Source organism: Nyctibius grandis, chromosome Z (genome assembly GCF_013368605.1).
Source record: "Nyctibius grandis isolate bNycGra1 chromosome Z, bNycGra1.pri, whole genome shotgun sequence".
NCBI classification, from domain to species: Eukaryota; Metazoa; Chordata; class Aves; order Nyctibiiformes; family Nyctibiidae; genus Nyctibius; species Nyctibius grandis.
Genome location: NC_090695.1, coordinates 20,581,829 through 20,598,021, shown reverse-complemented (window position 1 = coordinate 20,598,021; position 16,193 = coordinate 20,581,829). Strand labels below are relative to the sequence as shown.

Here is a 16,193-nt window from a genome sequence, read left to right as displayed (position 1 = left end):
GCCAGGCTTTTCATTCATCTACCCACCATCCCCCCCAAATAATGCCATAGAAAATGAACAAAGCAGCAAGTCATGGAAACTTCTTTCCGGTTTAGCCACTTACCATGCCAGAGGGGCCACCCATGAGAGTCAAAGAGCGAGTTTTCAGTGTCGCCATGGTAACAGTAGTTGGTGTATAAGTCACTGCTGATAATGTGCTGTAAGTGGCTGTCCTGCCAGTGCAGATCGCATGCCTCAATGGCCCGAGTGAACACCGTCCGATGTGGCCTGTTCGATGAATCTGTCATTTTCACAAGTTCAGAAAGCTGCATCAGCTTTTACTCATTCATATGTGAATCAGTCATTCACAGCATTCTTGTCTTCTCCCTATTCACCAACCCCCAACCAACAGCAGCCTGCCTTGCCCCCCTCTGCACTGAGCAGCCCGCAGATGACATTTCGCATCTTATCACTACCCAACAGCTCAGTGTATGCCATTCATTTCGCATTCAAAGAGAGATCTACAAACCAGCATGGCTGATGCTAAACAGGACTTTGCAGAGGGAACAGCTAGAGACGAAGGACATTCAACAGCACGTACAGAACCACCCTAAGAACAAACTAGAAAGTATATGGCACACTGCTACTCAAGCATCCCCAGCTTCTCTCCTCCTCAGACCTAGAACTGCCAGGATGAGGGACAGATAAACATCGCATGAAAGATTTTTAGTTGTTCTCTTTAAGAACTGACATTAACTTTGAGCACTTGTATAATTTCTTTTGTCATAAACATATACAAATACCATAAAGAAAGTGAGGTACTGAGGCCACGGGACTGACATAACCCTTACTGGATAACTTCCTAAGGCAAAATCACTCTGTTGACATGGCACTATGCCTATGAACATTGAGATGCCGTGTCAGAGTTACCACTACCCTGCCTAGGCTGGGCTGAACATCACGAGATACAGAAAGCAAAACACCTCTGTAGGGACTTAAATGCTGAATGAACTTCTGTCCCCAGCCAGCTGTGACATTTAAAAATGTATCAAGTCTATTTCCTTCAGAGGTAATCTTCCAAGCAAAAGAAACAAAGAAAACCCCATCTAAGTCCAAATCTGCCACCTCCCAAGCATTTAATTTTAACTTTTCATAATTATATGAAATATGAAGCAAAATACTGAGGGTTTTTGAGGATTATGAGGGTTTTCTCCCAGGTAAATATGCTGCATCTTTCCCAGTTATTAGCAAAGTAGCCATCATTGCTTGAAGAGGACTGGACAAGGCTTCTGTCAGATTTGATAATCACATTTTAGATTAGAAAGCATGACATCGAGTAAGAGAGACACCTCCTCCAACACTACAGTGTTGCCTCTGCACCCCCCCCACACCTAGAAATGCAGACTGCACATACAGAGCACATCCCACAGATAGCTGCTTTTGTTTCCCACACACTCAAGTTTAATGCAGTTGCAAAGATGTCTCTTTAAATAGGTATCAAAGGCTTTGTAACTGCAAACAAAATAAAACCCCCAACACCAGAAGGAATACAAGATTACAGTCAAGCAAAGAAACAACAGGCTTTTACATGACAGACTTCAAGGACATCCAATTTTCATGCAACATGTGTTTAGAAGCACCAAGTGAAAAGTTAGAAGACCTAACTAAACACTAATACTTGCTTTGAAAACATTGCAGCCCCAGCACAAAAAAACCCACCTATTTATCCTTTCTGCAAGGATAGTATTAGTGAAATAATTTTGGCTGGTCAATCCTCAACAAGAAAGTTACTTGTCCCAGGAAAGAGTGATGAATTCTGCAAGGCTAGAGTATATAAGACAGAGGTTATATTATATGTTGCAGTCAGTGCATATGTTTAGGCTCACCTTGGTTAGCATTTGCACCCCGAGGCAAAGCATTGGTTAAATTGGGCAGCTCGTTTCCATGGTTTCCATCTTCCCAGGGACAAACATCCACACTGTTCCATTTTTTCAGCTGTTTTAGCCAACTGGCCTTCTGCTCCAACTTGCAGTGGGGATTTAAGACTATACACATCCACAGAGCACCTGATTTTAAAAAAATTGCTAAATTATGTTTTCTATTAAAAACGCAGCAGCCAATGACTAATTGCAAACTCTATACTGTAACACTTTTTCTCCCCTCAAAGGCTACACTACTTGCTTCCCAGCTATGCCTAACACCAGGCAGACTGAATACCTGATGCAGGATCTTGGAGCTGGCGTGGCCCATCTGAAGGAGTTGAAAGATGGTACCAAGCCAACCTTCTCAATTAAAAGGCTTTTTTTCTAATACAAAAGAGGACTTTTGTATTAGAAAATCCAGAGTTGACAATGTATAGCTCATCAGACAGGAACATGAGTCAAAAGCAAACAAGAATTCACATAAAGTTATAGCAAGAAATTACCCAAGTTTTTCTTCTAATTTTTGTACCAGAAGCAAATGTTGTTTTCTATGAAAAAGAATCATGTATCTTCCAGCTTCACATTACAGGAACTGAAGAAGCACATTAGTAAGACATGTATTTGTAAACGTATACTTCCACACTCGGGACCCAGCAGAAGTACTGCTGGTCATGTAACTCATTCCCAAACACATCTGGCTCTCAGAAATCCAGTAAACGCTGGTTTTATGCAGTCTAATAGGAATAAGATATTTTTACTGCAATTACTTCACTAATTTGGTTACACTAGAAAATTTGTTTTACATTTTCTGTTTACAGAGCTCGAAGGGAAAGCTAATTCACGCTGACATTTCACACATACCATCACTTTGGAACCTGCTCCCTGAGACTGTATAGGAGGGCAGGCATAAATACATCAGGTCCCTAGCAATGATTTTCAAATGGAAAGATCTTTCCCTAAATCAACTGTCTCTTCATCAGCATGAACTTTGACAGAAGCATGAAGACATCTGAAAGTACTGTTTAGCAACAGTTCATTTGCTCATTAAGAACATTTCTTATACAGTACAAGAGATTTAGAGACTAGGCTTTAACTATAAAATCTTCATGACAGGCTGAAAAAAATAATAAAATGCAGCTGGCTCTTCTAGGATAATAAAATTCTCACATTCAAGTATTCTTTTGCTAATTAAGAATGCAAAATGGATACTCAGAGCACATGCCATCACATTACATTCATTCCTAAAGTAACTCAGCATGTCAGTATGCCACAGGACAGGAGCCAGTGGAAACACAGCTTGATCCTTAAGGTTGCAAGTCCCCTGCTATACAGACTAACATGGAATGGGGAAGTCATATCAAAGAAATCTGAAAACCACTACAAAATATGATATGGTACAGTGCAGAACACCAGAGAGACACTACATTACTGCAGATTATTACTGCACAGTAGTTAAATACAGCACAGCAAGTGTTTTGGGTTGCTTTTTTTCCTGTTCTTTCTGAAACTTGCCATGGGAGTGAACAAGGCCAACACTATTTTTAAAAACTTCTTCTAAAATCAAGTCATATGACTTTCTTTAGACACACTCGTCAACACACTTCACTCTCCAAACAGAGTCAAATTACAACTGGTTCTTATTATTAAGCATCAATGCATTCAGAGCTGCCCAAGACAGAACAACTACATTTCTTGCAATCTGCAAAACAGAACAGAAGATGGGGCATATTGGAAAGCCTTGGAGAATAGTTAACTTGGGCTTGCTTATTTATTTTCAAAATCAAGTATCACTGGAGGGCACTAAGGAGACACTGTATCTCTCAGCATCTAACAAAAAAAAAGCTAATTTAATACCTTGTAACCAGACTCCCAGTGTTTTCAGACTGAAGCAAAAGCAAAGTGGAATACCTTAACCATATCTGTTAGGTACTTCAATCATCCAGCAAGGTGGAACACACACTACTGATTACACCATGCCCCTACAATATGACTGGCCTTTTCTTTCTCCACATCTTCAGAAACTCCACTATGCATGTGGTACATCTAAGAGGCAGGAGAGGACAGAGATACCCCAAAGTACCAAAATCCTTTAAAAACTTTGTCAATTTGAAGAGGGAAACTATGTCAAGCATAACTGCATTGTTAGCAGCAATTGTGTCAGAAATCCAGGCTATTTTTATGCAAATGAAGCACAAGGACAAATGCATTTCTAATAAACCCCACACAAACCACTTAAAATTTAAATAAAGTCCAACTGCACCCTGCTCCCAGTGACTTCAGGGAAAGCTGTATGCACATCTGAGATCTCTCACAGCTTTCATGGCTTCCTAGATTCCCCGCAGGAAGAGGAGTGTGAGACAGAACTCCCCCACGAGAAGAGAAGGGAACAGAAAGAGCCTCAGGCTCAGCTCCTGTAGTGCTACAAAGGCTACCATCTGGGAGAAGGATGCATAATGCCAATAACCCCACACTCTTCAGCCTATTTGGGTTTCTAGGTTTTTTCGTTTTGTTGGGTTTTTTTTTTGTGTGTGTGTGAATTTTTTTTCTTTCTTTACTTCCCCCCCCCCCCGCCAGCATGTGTGCATTTGCCTGTATTCTTATTTCTTCCTCCGCCTGCTCCCTAAGTGCCTTCCCCCTCCCCTGACATCTGCTCCATTCTGGCTCTTTCAATTCACTGGTTCCTGTCCTGCTCCTAGCACTGAAAAGTCTGAGGAAAATGTTCACTTGTGCCCAGATTTTTACCACATGCGAACTGGAAGAAGCCTGGAGGATATTCTTCCTATTTCACTCTGATGCTGCCCAGTAGAAGCCCCCCTGAGCTGGCCCTTAAATGTCACTACCAACCTGAAGGCTTACACTGGCCTCAAACAAGAGATTCTCTATTTTCTGCCTGATGACTCCCATATGGGGAAAATGCTGATCACACTTACCCCTTACTACAGATACGGAAAAATGCAGGGCAGCTACTTGTAGTTTGTGGGGAAGGTATTTAAATCTATTTCCAGTGACTCCAGCCTGGAAACTGCTGTTGGCAACAGTTTATACTGAAAAGAAGTTCCCCAAAATACATTCCTGGCATTCTCAAGTTTAACTGTTTGATTAGATTTAATGATGTCACCAATGACACCTGCAATATTAACAAATGTCTCATTAAATGAAACACTCGCCCCCCCCCAAAAAAAATCAGCGGCATATGTTTGTGTTTACATACTCTGTTTTTCTCTCTAACACAGCTCGCTCTCTTCCTCGTGTCTCTCTTTCCTCAGGCACCAGATACCTTTTCATACTGGTTCTCAGCAGGGTGACACATCTTCCCCCCCAAGACTACATGCTACTAAACCAAAAACAGAATTCTGATTTGGATCCCTTAACTATGGCCTACGTCTTCCCAATACGAAACTCCTCACAGCACAGTGGCAAAATGATCACAACCCAATATACAAAAATTTTTCACCCAGAAGGTAATTGGAAAATCAGACTTGCTGCGACTGCAATTTGATCTTAATTTCACAAGGGACTGAATATTAGAACTGTCATATTGCAGTGAGGAATTGCCTGTTTTGGTTCAACGCTAATCTTCTTGACCTGGAAACAGCCAGCTTCACCAAAACAGACCTTTGGTTCAGACAGCTCTCCTTTTGAAAATGCACAGTTGTCATTCATCTTTAGTGTGCCTCACACCACAAAAAAAATAGGTTACATTACTGCTTTACACAACGCATAAGCAAGGGAACATCAGTACTTTTCTGTTTCTCAGTAGACCTCCATACCTTAGAGTTCATGAGGGACAAAGGGACAGCATGCCTTTACACTGATTATGATTTAAATATGCAAATTGGAATACATTAAGAAGTATTCAGTCACTTTAAAAGTAAATGTGGTAATAATTGCACATCCTGTGTATGCAGGTATTCATGAAGCCAAAGGAAGTACAAGGAATGTATACAGACTCTCCTGAGAGATTAAGCATTGCTCATTTTTCATAAACTCCATTATATTTCACTCTTGCCCCAGTAAATGGGAAGGCAGTGATGAAAACAGTTTTAGTGGGTAGCTAGGACGCTGACCTTGATTGAAGATCCAGTGTACAATTCTGTTTGACTGTTTGATTACAGCCTTCTCAAGAAATCTGCTTTTCCTAGAAATATTATGCTACCTTGTCAGGATCTGTTCATTTGCAAAATTAAAATACACAAGAAAGATGCACATCTCCTGTGACACTTCTTTGCCCTTCCCATTAAGGCACATCCTTTCTTAAAATAAAAAACCCTTAAGATACCAGGTTAGTAGCATTTGATCATTTCAAAGACAATGGAGCCAGGTAATCAAGATCATTCCCTTTGTGTAACAGACAAATCAGCTTCAGCACTTGCTGCACACTTGCGGCTGTGCCCCATTTGAGCCTAATCAATTATATTACAAAAGCATCATTTTCCAGCATTGCAAGTGCTATAATATAAACAATACTAGGACACAGAACCTATGACCCTGTTAAAGTAGAAGTGTTAGCAAAGGATTTTAAAGCTGTTTATGTCTGTTTTTTAAACACATACGCACTTTAACCAGGACAGCCACTTGGAAACCTCAAAAGAAGGTAGTGTATAGTATTTACTGCTTCTCAATAAGAAGGATGAGTGCCTTCAGAATGACTGGCAAAGCCACCTCCCTCCTCCAGGCACGAAGAGATCTCCATTAGAACAAAGCATAATCAGAAGCCCCACTACAGAATGCTCCAATTAAACAGTTGCTTTTATGGAATAGTGAAGACAGGCAAAGCACTTCAGTGCTGTTCTCTCCTCCGTAAGAACCCCAAGGAAAAGTACTCTGAGCATTCAGTTGGATCCAAGTTGCAATTTTATTCATAAAAACAATTCCTTAATGCATTCTGGTTTCTCTGTGCAGACTTCAGAAAAAAAAAAAAGGCTTTCTATGGGTGCTGTTCTTGGAGAACAGAATGTTTCATTTTGCTCTAATTCATTCTATTACTGAATTAAACCTTGATGTATTGGTCTTGACAAGTGCTTCATGCTGATTGTATTGTGCAAGATAGTATAATCACTCCCCATGCATTTCACACTAGCTGGCTGATTAATGCAATAGATTACCTGCAGCACTGATGGCAAGAGGGAATCATTGCCCTTCTGCACATTAAACTCCAAACGTGCATTAAACGGAAGTGTAACCCAGGGACAAAAAAAAAAGGCCTAATTCCTTAAGTTTCCCTTTCTCTCTTGCTGCATACTGCTGCTCCAAGGATTAAAGGCACACATGTATTTGTCTGAAAGGAAATGGGTATTTACATATTGATATTCTAAGTTATCATCAACTACATGATCTGATCTCCCTTCTACGTTTCCAACTTTTAGCACAACGGAAAAAGGAACTAACCAAGCACTTCTGTCATTTTGCATGAGCCCATTGTTCTGGGTTATGCCTTTCTGAGTTTCTTTCAAACTGCTGCGCCTTTGCAGACACTGCCATTTGACCAAAGGGTTTCATATAAGAACAAAAAGGTGGAGTTTACAGTATCATAGCCTACAATCTCCTCAAGAGAGCACTTAGGATCTGTCACGTCCCTCAGATGCCCATCTATGCACCTACAGTACCCTATGCCCTAACCACTGTAGCAACTCATGGGCTATTAGTCTACAAAGCTAGAGGAAAGTATAAAGCAGCTGCAAATGAATCCCACTGATTAACTTCCCTAATATTCACAAAACCATTCATTTGTTCACAATCAATTGAAGGTAAAAGCTAATACTAGCATAAACAGTACAAAAATACTCCTTTATCAGTATCTTAACGTGATTCTTCACAATTTTAAGTAGTTGCCAATATTTACAGCTAGGTGGTGAACATCAAGTGTGCTCCTGCCCAGAGGAGAGTTCAGATATTTTATCAAATATTTTAACTGCTAATACACTCAGCAGTCACAGTCTATTTTCAGAGACTTTGACAATTTTCAGAAGAAAAGTTAATGTGACTACTAACTGTAAATACACTAACTGTCCTCTATTTAAATTTACCATTGAGATGATTGAATTCCTCTCTGTTAATTTTTTAGGAAGATTCAAAACTGAAAAGTTTGTTAAGTTAATCAAACAAAAGAAGATATTCGTAAAAGAAAGGGATGAAAATACATCTCACTTTTTTTTTTTAAGTAGAGCAAGTACAAACACTTCCGTGCATAGTGGGAAGTTCAGAAAAAAGTACTACTGCCACAACTATGCTCACAGAATGTAAATAACCCACTGTAACTGGCCAGATTCTGATTGTCTAGTCTCAATTCCTTCTTACTCTAAGACTTCCTGAGTTACTTTCATCTTCCAGTCCAAAAGCAATTGTGTTTTTACAAAAAAAAAGCATACTTCATTCAAGATTTCTAATACAAGAATTGAGCACACCTCCTGACTAGCTGATCTATTATCTGGCTACCACAACCCAAAATTCTAAGCTTATTTGTAGTTTTCTAGTTAAATTTGTCCAGCTCTAATTACAACTCCCAGCCACCTTTTGTTTGCTTGGCAGAAGTGTCTTCCCTATCCATTTTTTGACCTCATAGGTATCTTCAATTATGAAGGATTTCCTTTGTCTTGCTTTGACAGACCCAAGCAGACTGAGATTATTGCACCTCTCACTTTAAATTACTTTCCCAATTTTTCAGTTATTTTTCCAATATCCATTCAAGACAGAAAACTGGAAAATATCACAAGGCTAGACTGCTGGACCACAGCAAAGCTCAGAGAAATCAGTGAAAATTCAGTAATTCCACTCCATAAACCTATTACTTCTCTCTAGTTCTGGTATTTACTAGAAGTGGTATTGGGAAATTAAATAGCTTAATGTTACTGAAGTATTAAAGAGAGGAAGGAAAAAAATAATGCTAAGTACCAGTTTGGGCTCACAGTAAAACTCTGCCCTCAATCTTGGCAGTCACGATTACACAGTTAGAGCTGCAATTTGTTTTGTACCAGCTCCAATACAGAACAATTTTTTTAGGACATTTATAAGTAAATCAGTTCAACAGCTTAGGAATAAAAACTTCAAAAAGTGTTTTAATGTGGGTACTTCAAGAAATTTGGCTCCTGCTGTAAAAGTACTTTCCATCCAACTGAAATGAATGGAAACCCAAACTTTCTGTATGGCATCAAAAATAAGCCCCTCAAGCTATGCTTATAGACTAAAGTTAATTACTTTCACCATCATTCCTCAAAGCTGATAAATGCCACAGGAAATAATACCCTATTGAAAATAGCTCCCACTTCCTGTCATGCTCTGGTCTCATATACCCTCATTTCAAATACCATTATGGGACATGCCAATAATGAAAGAGGAAGGAAATCATCCTCAGAGAAGATAGACAGAACCTATCTTCACAGAACTGCAGCCTGGCTTCATTCACCAGGGAAATGACGGTGACAGCAACAACTGAGACACTCCAGGGCCATGAAAGCAATTTCTTTAAGTTGTTATCCATAACTCAGGCCTTAGAGTAACAAAACTGTCTTGTGATGCTAGCTCAGAAGTACTGTTAATTTAGTGCCTCCAACAGCACAAATCATTCAAATATACTGACATACATTAACAGCTTATTCTGTGAAAGCGCAAACGTAACCTTAACTGTATGAACTGAAGGCACGTGTGTATTTTAATGGTATGGCAACAACACCATGACAGCTAAGACTAAACAAAATGAAAGTAAGAGAAGGCTTATCAATTAAGTAAACACAGCCTATTGGATACGACACAGTTGAAGGCATAAACATGTGTAAGATATCACTCTACCTAGAAGTCCCACAAAGACCAAGGGAAATGGTGCAAAGCATGGTGCACCCCACCTCCTTTGAAACACAGGTCTTCCAGCTTTCACTTCAAGGCCAGAAATGTACTATGCACAACTGATTAATCTAAACTTAGAAATCTGAAATTAACTTTATTTTCCACAGGTGCATCACATTGGTAGTGTCCTTAGCTTTAAGGTAGACCATGATGCAATTATAACTTGGGATACTCAAATAATCATGAAAATATGGATATAAGCTTGGCACTCAAATTTGAAACTTAGAGCCTTGCTGTACCATTTCTGAAATATCAAAAGATGGGAATACTGAATGTTTCTACTGCATAGCTGATCCTAAAAAGGGATTGTACAAAGTGTGCAGCTCCACAAAAAATGGTATTAGCGCCCAAGAACTGTAATGAATGTTTAACTTCAGTAATTCTTTTTCATGGCAGCCCTGAAGTAGCCAAGGCTGGCATCACAAAGGAATTTCTCCAGGGGCATATTGGCAACAACTCTAGCTGCTTTTGTCCTTTTCCCTGCCTCCACTTAAGTACTAAGCAGAGATAATCTGTTTAGAACAGCTGGCATGTCTCATTCATACAAGTTTGTCTGTCTAATTGCAAAGGGAAGGAATGCCTGAGATAGAAATATAGATGAGAATAGCTTCATTTAGTCAAGGTTAAAAGAATCTAACTTGGTATTTTCTAAAGTTTATATTAAACTTCTATCAGAAAAAATGCCGAGTGGTTTCCAAATAAAAAAAAGCATTATTTAACACTCAATTGTTAAGTTTGCTTATGGCAAAATGGTAATTAAATCTCTCTTAATTAGTCTATAATGATTCCTTGCCTAAACTCAACATTTAGAATTAAGTTTTAGATTAAGAGCAAAGTGTTACTAATAAAAATTTATGCATGATCCTTCAGAAAATATATTGTACTATTTCTCTACATGACATGACCTTGCAAAATGATATTTTAGTGTTAAATTTTAACACAAAAGTGTATCACTAATCCAGAAAGTAGCTAGAATACCAGCAAATGTGAACTCAAAGTAGACCAGCAGGCTGTTCCAACATTTAAAAAGCAGCCCACAACAGGGCAAAGTGCTAGTGAAAAATTAAGACTAAAACTACTAAGGCAAAGGCATGTTATTCTGCTTGGGAAATACCTTTATGACAACAACCTACTTAGTATGCATAACAGAAAGGATTCTAAGGATGTCACTCAGGAAAGCTTTATCCCATGAATGAGGCTAATGGCAATACCATGAGAGGTTCCTACACTTAAAAACTTTACATACCAGCAAGTGGTTGAGGTAGATGGGAGAAGTTTATGCATTAAAATGTGGAGACTACCCAGCTGGATGTACAGAATACCTTTTAAGTTCTCCTCAACATCATAAAATAAGAGTACCAACAAGACCAGGATCAGCACGATGCAAACCCAGAACACATTCACCAATTTTATCCACTGCCCTGCTGTGCAAGAGCTCTTTGCACACACCCTCTTCCTCATGACAAAGCCATCATATTTTTATTCCACAATAAACTAATCCTTGACTTAAAAACCAGCTCTCCTCCCCCTTAAACAGTTCTTAAATATCAAAATGGAGGAGAACTACTAGAAATGTTTGTTTTGAAACATGCAAATCACGTGAAGTTTCTTCACCATGAAGGCAAGCAAGAGGATACAGAGATACTGAAAATGGTAGTTCACAAAAAAAAAATCTGATCCTGTAATCTACGTGTTGACAAGCTGTTGGGCTCCCTCACTCCACCAAGCAGTAGATACTTGTCTTAGATTCTTCTACCTGACTGCTTTCATCAGATTAAGCATCTGGGATTTAATTTAACAGTTTCAGCTTTATTAAGCTGTCACAAGAGCAGCCCCGCTTTGATAACAGTAGCTGCTCCAATTATGGCTTGGTTTAGGGTTGACAAGTATAATGATTCATTCGTGGCACATGAGAAGCAATAAAAGGTTGTTTTGCATTACAGCTTTAAAATGTGGGCACTTTTTTCATTTAATTTGTCACTTAGCTTTTGCTAAGAGGACATTTAAATTGCAGTAAAAGGCAAATGGGGCTTTTAGTTTAAATGTAATCCCCATATTTAAATAATCTGTAATGGCACAGTGTTCGAGTGGGAACACACTATTGTTTCACAGTGGGCCGTGACAGTGAGATGTGACATTTGTACTCAGGTCCTGTATTATCCATGTGGCTAAAGGGCTTCCAATTTCATTTCACAGCCAGAAGCCTGCAGAAAACACCAATTAATTTGCAGATTCCATTTGCCGACAAAACTCAGCCTCTTCCCAATGTCTGGCATCTGGCAGTGCTCAACACTTAATTCCAAAGCAGAGCCTCACAGCCCTCATGATCCCTGGCCTGGGGCACAAAGTCAAATTTCCCCCGTTTTTTAAGGAAATCTTTTAACTTTTGTAGAGAACAAGCAACTTTTACTTATTTTTTCATGGATTAATATTAACAAATCACTGCTGTAGTAAGATTATATAGTCCATTTTATCGCTCTAGACTACAAAGAAGGTTAACTGACCTTTTCTTCAAATCGGAGACCTCAGCTCAAGAGGCATCAGCAGGTATTTACTGTACATTTCCATACCCCTCATTTTACCAATGCAATTTAGTTAAAAAGGCAAAGTCAGGAGCTTCAGAAAATTAATCATTCTGATATACTAAGTCTTCAACCATGGTCATCAAGAGTTAAACACCTAAAGATCACCATGTCAAATTTACCTACTGAGACATCATTTAAACAGCAAAGTGAAGCATTCCAACTCCACTCTAAACTCTGGAAAGTGCACTCATGTATTACTGTGGCAAGTTGGAAGTGCTCACCAGGACACCACTAAAGTTGCATCTAAATTCTTCTGGTGTGAGAAGTACATGAGCAAGCCTTATAGCTTTGACCTGCAATTTTGATCTTTCCAATACTGCACCTTTGGAGTTCCGTAAGTAGCATTTAGGTCAACCAATTCTTTGATGGACAACCGGGGAATCTGCTAAGCATTACTACACTATATTCCCTCTCCTGATCTAAATGCTTTAAAAAAACAACTAGCTAGTTATGTGTAAGGCTTTTTTGTTAACTTGAAGCTTCTGAATTGTAAATTGCTTACAGAATTAGGACTTTGTATTAGAAAAATCACCAGGTCCATACTTAGACGTGAAGTATTTGTGGGTTTTGGGTGGGGTTTTTGGTGGGAGGGATTTGTTGGGTTGGGGGTGGGAGTGTTTGGTTGGTTTGTGTTCTGTTTGTTGTTTGTGTTTTTTTTTGTTTGGTTGCTTTGGTCTTTTTTTGTTTTTAAAATCACCACCTTCAAACATTCAAACCCAATCTGACTTCCACTGAAGTCAACAACTTACCATAAACTTGGTCAGGAACTCTGATCAGAGTCCAGTGTGTCCTTCCAGTACCCTTGCCAATGCCCAAATGCCAGGCAGGAAGCATCAGTTAAGTTCTAATGAAAGGCTCAAGTGACCCAGTCAAGGAGCAAAGCTGAAGTTATTTAAATATGCTTAAAAACCTATGCCAAGATGGAACTGACAAAGTGGCCATACGCCTAGCCGTTGGCAGACACCATACCGGGGCAAGCAAGCAAGCCTTTATTAAGCAGAGTCTATATTTACATAGTTTTTATGTCCTAAAATTCTCCATAACTGCAACGTTAAATTGCTACCTACCTGTGAAGCAAATGAAATCATAGATAAAACATTTTTTTTAAAGACATACACATATGCCACTCCCAGATTACTCTGAACAGATAATACAAAAAAGTTAAGTACGCAAAGGCCTATCTCACTCCCTTCATTCATGTTTTAGTTCTCTGACATCCTAGAAGATGGCAAGACAGGAAGCCAACATTATTTTAGAACATGATAACATCACCCCCTTACACCCAATGTCTGAGTTCTCTGCCACTACTGGCACAGATCATCTGTTGCCAGGGCCATACAGCTCTTCCTTCTGCAGCTTGCTGTTGTAACTCTGGTCTCCCTTAAAATCTCCTTCAACTTTTGCACATTCACTTCCATTCACCACCCCCCCGCCCCCCACCACCCCCCATCCCCAAGAGATGCATGTTTCACGTGGAAAAAGGGATGTGTTTAATTTGAGTGAAATCCTAGCAAAAACATGGCAGCAGCTTGTAACTTTCACACAAGGGAGGAGTCAAGCTGGAGAGATTCATCCAATTAACAGCAATTTTGAGGAAACTTGCTAAGCACCAGTGGAAGGAATCCTACTGGTGTGGGGAATAAATGGACAGTTGAGCAACATCACAAGCTGGAGGGGGAAGAACCAAGTTAAGTTCTACCCTTAGCCTACCGCACACCTGAAGTGACAGAAGTGTATTTGCAATTGAAACCATGGTATATGATTAACATATTTTGATTCTGTTAAAGGTGGCAGACCAGTCCAGGACTGAAACAACAGGGTCTGCCTCAGATTGTAAATACAGCAGCTGAGGTAGTGGGTGGGGCTGGAGGTTGCACTGCAGCTTTTGGGGAGTGGCAGCTATAATTCTGATCAGAGGTAAACTAATCAGTTCAATTCATGTAAAATACTGCTTATTTGATGCTAGAGCCAGAGAGATTCCACCTCCTCTACCTTCAGACAGGTGCTATCAAGAAAGTGACATTAATACAAAACTGATGAAACAAGAAAAGGAGCTGCTAAGAAAATTTAACTAAACCTTTTATGCTTATTGGCAGCATGTGGTAAGACTGCTACAGGTAATAGATGGAGAACACATTTCTGCCTCTCCCACCACCTACTAGCTCAACCCACAAACTATGAAGCATGAGACCCTCCGGTTTTCATTATGGTGGGATACAATTTTACTGCGTACACATCCAGCTAAGCACATGCCCTGCTTGGCAAAAACTGTTATTCCCCAAAAAGCCAAGGCATCATGAAAACGACATACTAAAAAGGTTGTTACAATTGGAAGACAAGCAGCTATATTTACACTCTCTCTGACAGGGCTTTGCCTGCTTTAACATTAGACTACATTGGACAGTAGTTTGTTCTAATACCTTATACCAAGGAAAGCAATGCTTGTGGTTACTTAATATTAACACTCACCTACCCTCCTTTAAAAAATTGGTAACATTTACAAGTCGTTTTGAATTTCCCCTCCCTACCACAACTTCCTATAGATTTTGAGAACTTCTGAAGCAGTAGTTGAAAACTCTATTAGCAAGTTTCTGGAACACTTTAGAGTAAGTGTTCTCAGACCTTACCAGTTCAAATATTCCTTTCCCTCTTCAGTCTGTGTTCCTCTCTCTGTTGTACAACTAAGTCACGTATCTGGTCACAAGTGACCTTTCTTGTAAAGCAGGGTTAATTGTTTTAGCCCTCTGTTATTTGATCTCCTTTCCTGCTCAGTAATGGACTTCTTACTTTCCTTTGTTGCTACCTTCTCATACTCTTAACAAATCTTCTCTTTTTGCCTTCTATTCCTCTCTAGTTGTGAACTGATTTCTTCCTTAACCTTTCCAGTTTAGCACTAGTGGCTTATGTATGTACCTTCAGTTGTGCAGCTACGTTTCCACTTTTTGCTTTATTTTTTTTAGATTCTCAGGTACTTACAGCTATGGTAATTGTACTTATTTCATACCATGCTTCCTCTCCTCCAACTGCAATTGTCTCATGCTGAAGATCAGAAATCCAATTTCATCGAACCTTAAGTGAACAAGCAAAACTGCAGAAAACTCTAACCAGCTTTACCTAGAACCACACTAAAGTTTCTCTACATCCCAAATATGCAATTGTTTCTTCATTATACATACGAACACCTAAATGATTTTGAAGTCTATGCATTTACCCAGTTCATCCCAGAGCTGTCTATACTTGTCAGTCATTGTAGTTCCTTGTTGTCTCCAAATCAACAGACGAGGGTCATCCATGAACTGTTCTGTTATCAACGTCAACATGCGAGCTCCATTTGAATCTCTCATCTTTAGCATCTCTCGCACCTAGGAAACGAGTCTTTTAATACAAACTTGAAAGAACAAAGAAGTCACAGTACATACAATATGTTGCAGTGTTAAATATTCCACCTCTGTTAAATAAGAAATGTAATTTATATATGTGATATGAAATTAAGTAGAAAAAAAACAGTCTGCCTTCCCAATTTTAACAATTTTTGGTTTCAGGATCCCATTGCAATTCTTCAAAAACACTTCTTCCACACGTAATACACAGGTGTACTACACAAACTGCTGCAAGACTGATTTCTACAGGTTTCTCCAACATTTTGGGGGTGGGAAGGAAGAGAAAACCAAAGCTGCAGATGGCTGAAGTGTTACTTTATATCCTTAAACTGATCTCAAGACACACCAGATACAGGTCCATTGCTGTACAACTCATTATTAAGTTTCCATCATGCTCCCAAGGCTTTGTCTTGTTTTGGAACAACAGGACTTTGAGTAAGACATGAACAAGTACAGACTGGCTTGGGGAATGGGGGAGAGAAAAAAGG

The 16,193-nt window shown here is 39.4% G+C and overlaps 1 protein-coding gene across 1 annotated transcript in view; it reads right to left on the bottom strand.

Moving 5' to 3' along the window:
• The window catches only part of ZSWIM6 (zinc finger SWIM-type containing 6), a 118,682-nt gene that overhangs the window by 24,269 nt on the left and 78,220 nt on the right, over positions 1–16,193 (bottom strand). The window contains exons 4-6 of the mRNA XM_068422483.1: positions 15,537–15,687; positions 1,866–2,045; positions 104–280 (exon numbers count right to left, since the gene is read on the bottom strand). Of these exons, the coding sequence (XP_068278584.1) occupies positions 104–280; positions 1,866–2,045; positions 15,537–15,687 (508 nt within the window). The remainder of the gene's footprint in view (positions 1–103; positions 281–1,865; positions 2,046–15,536; positions 15,688–16,193) is intronic.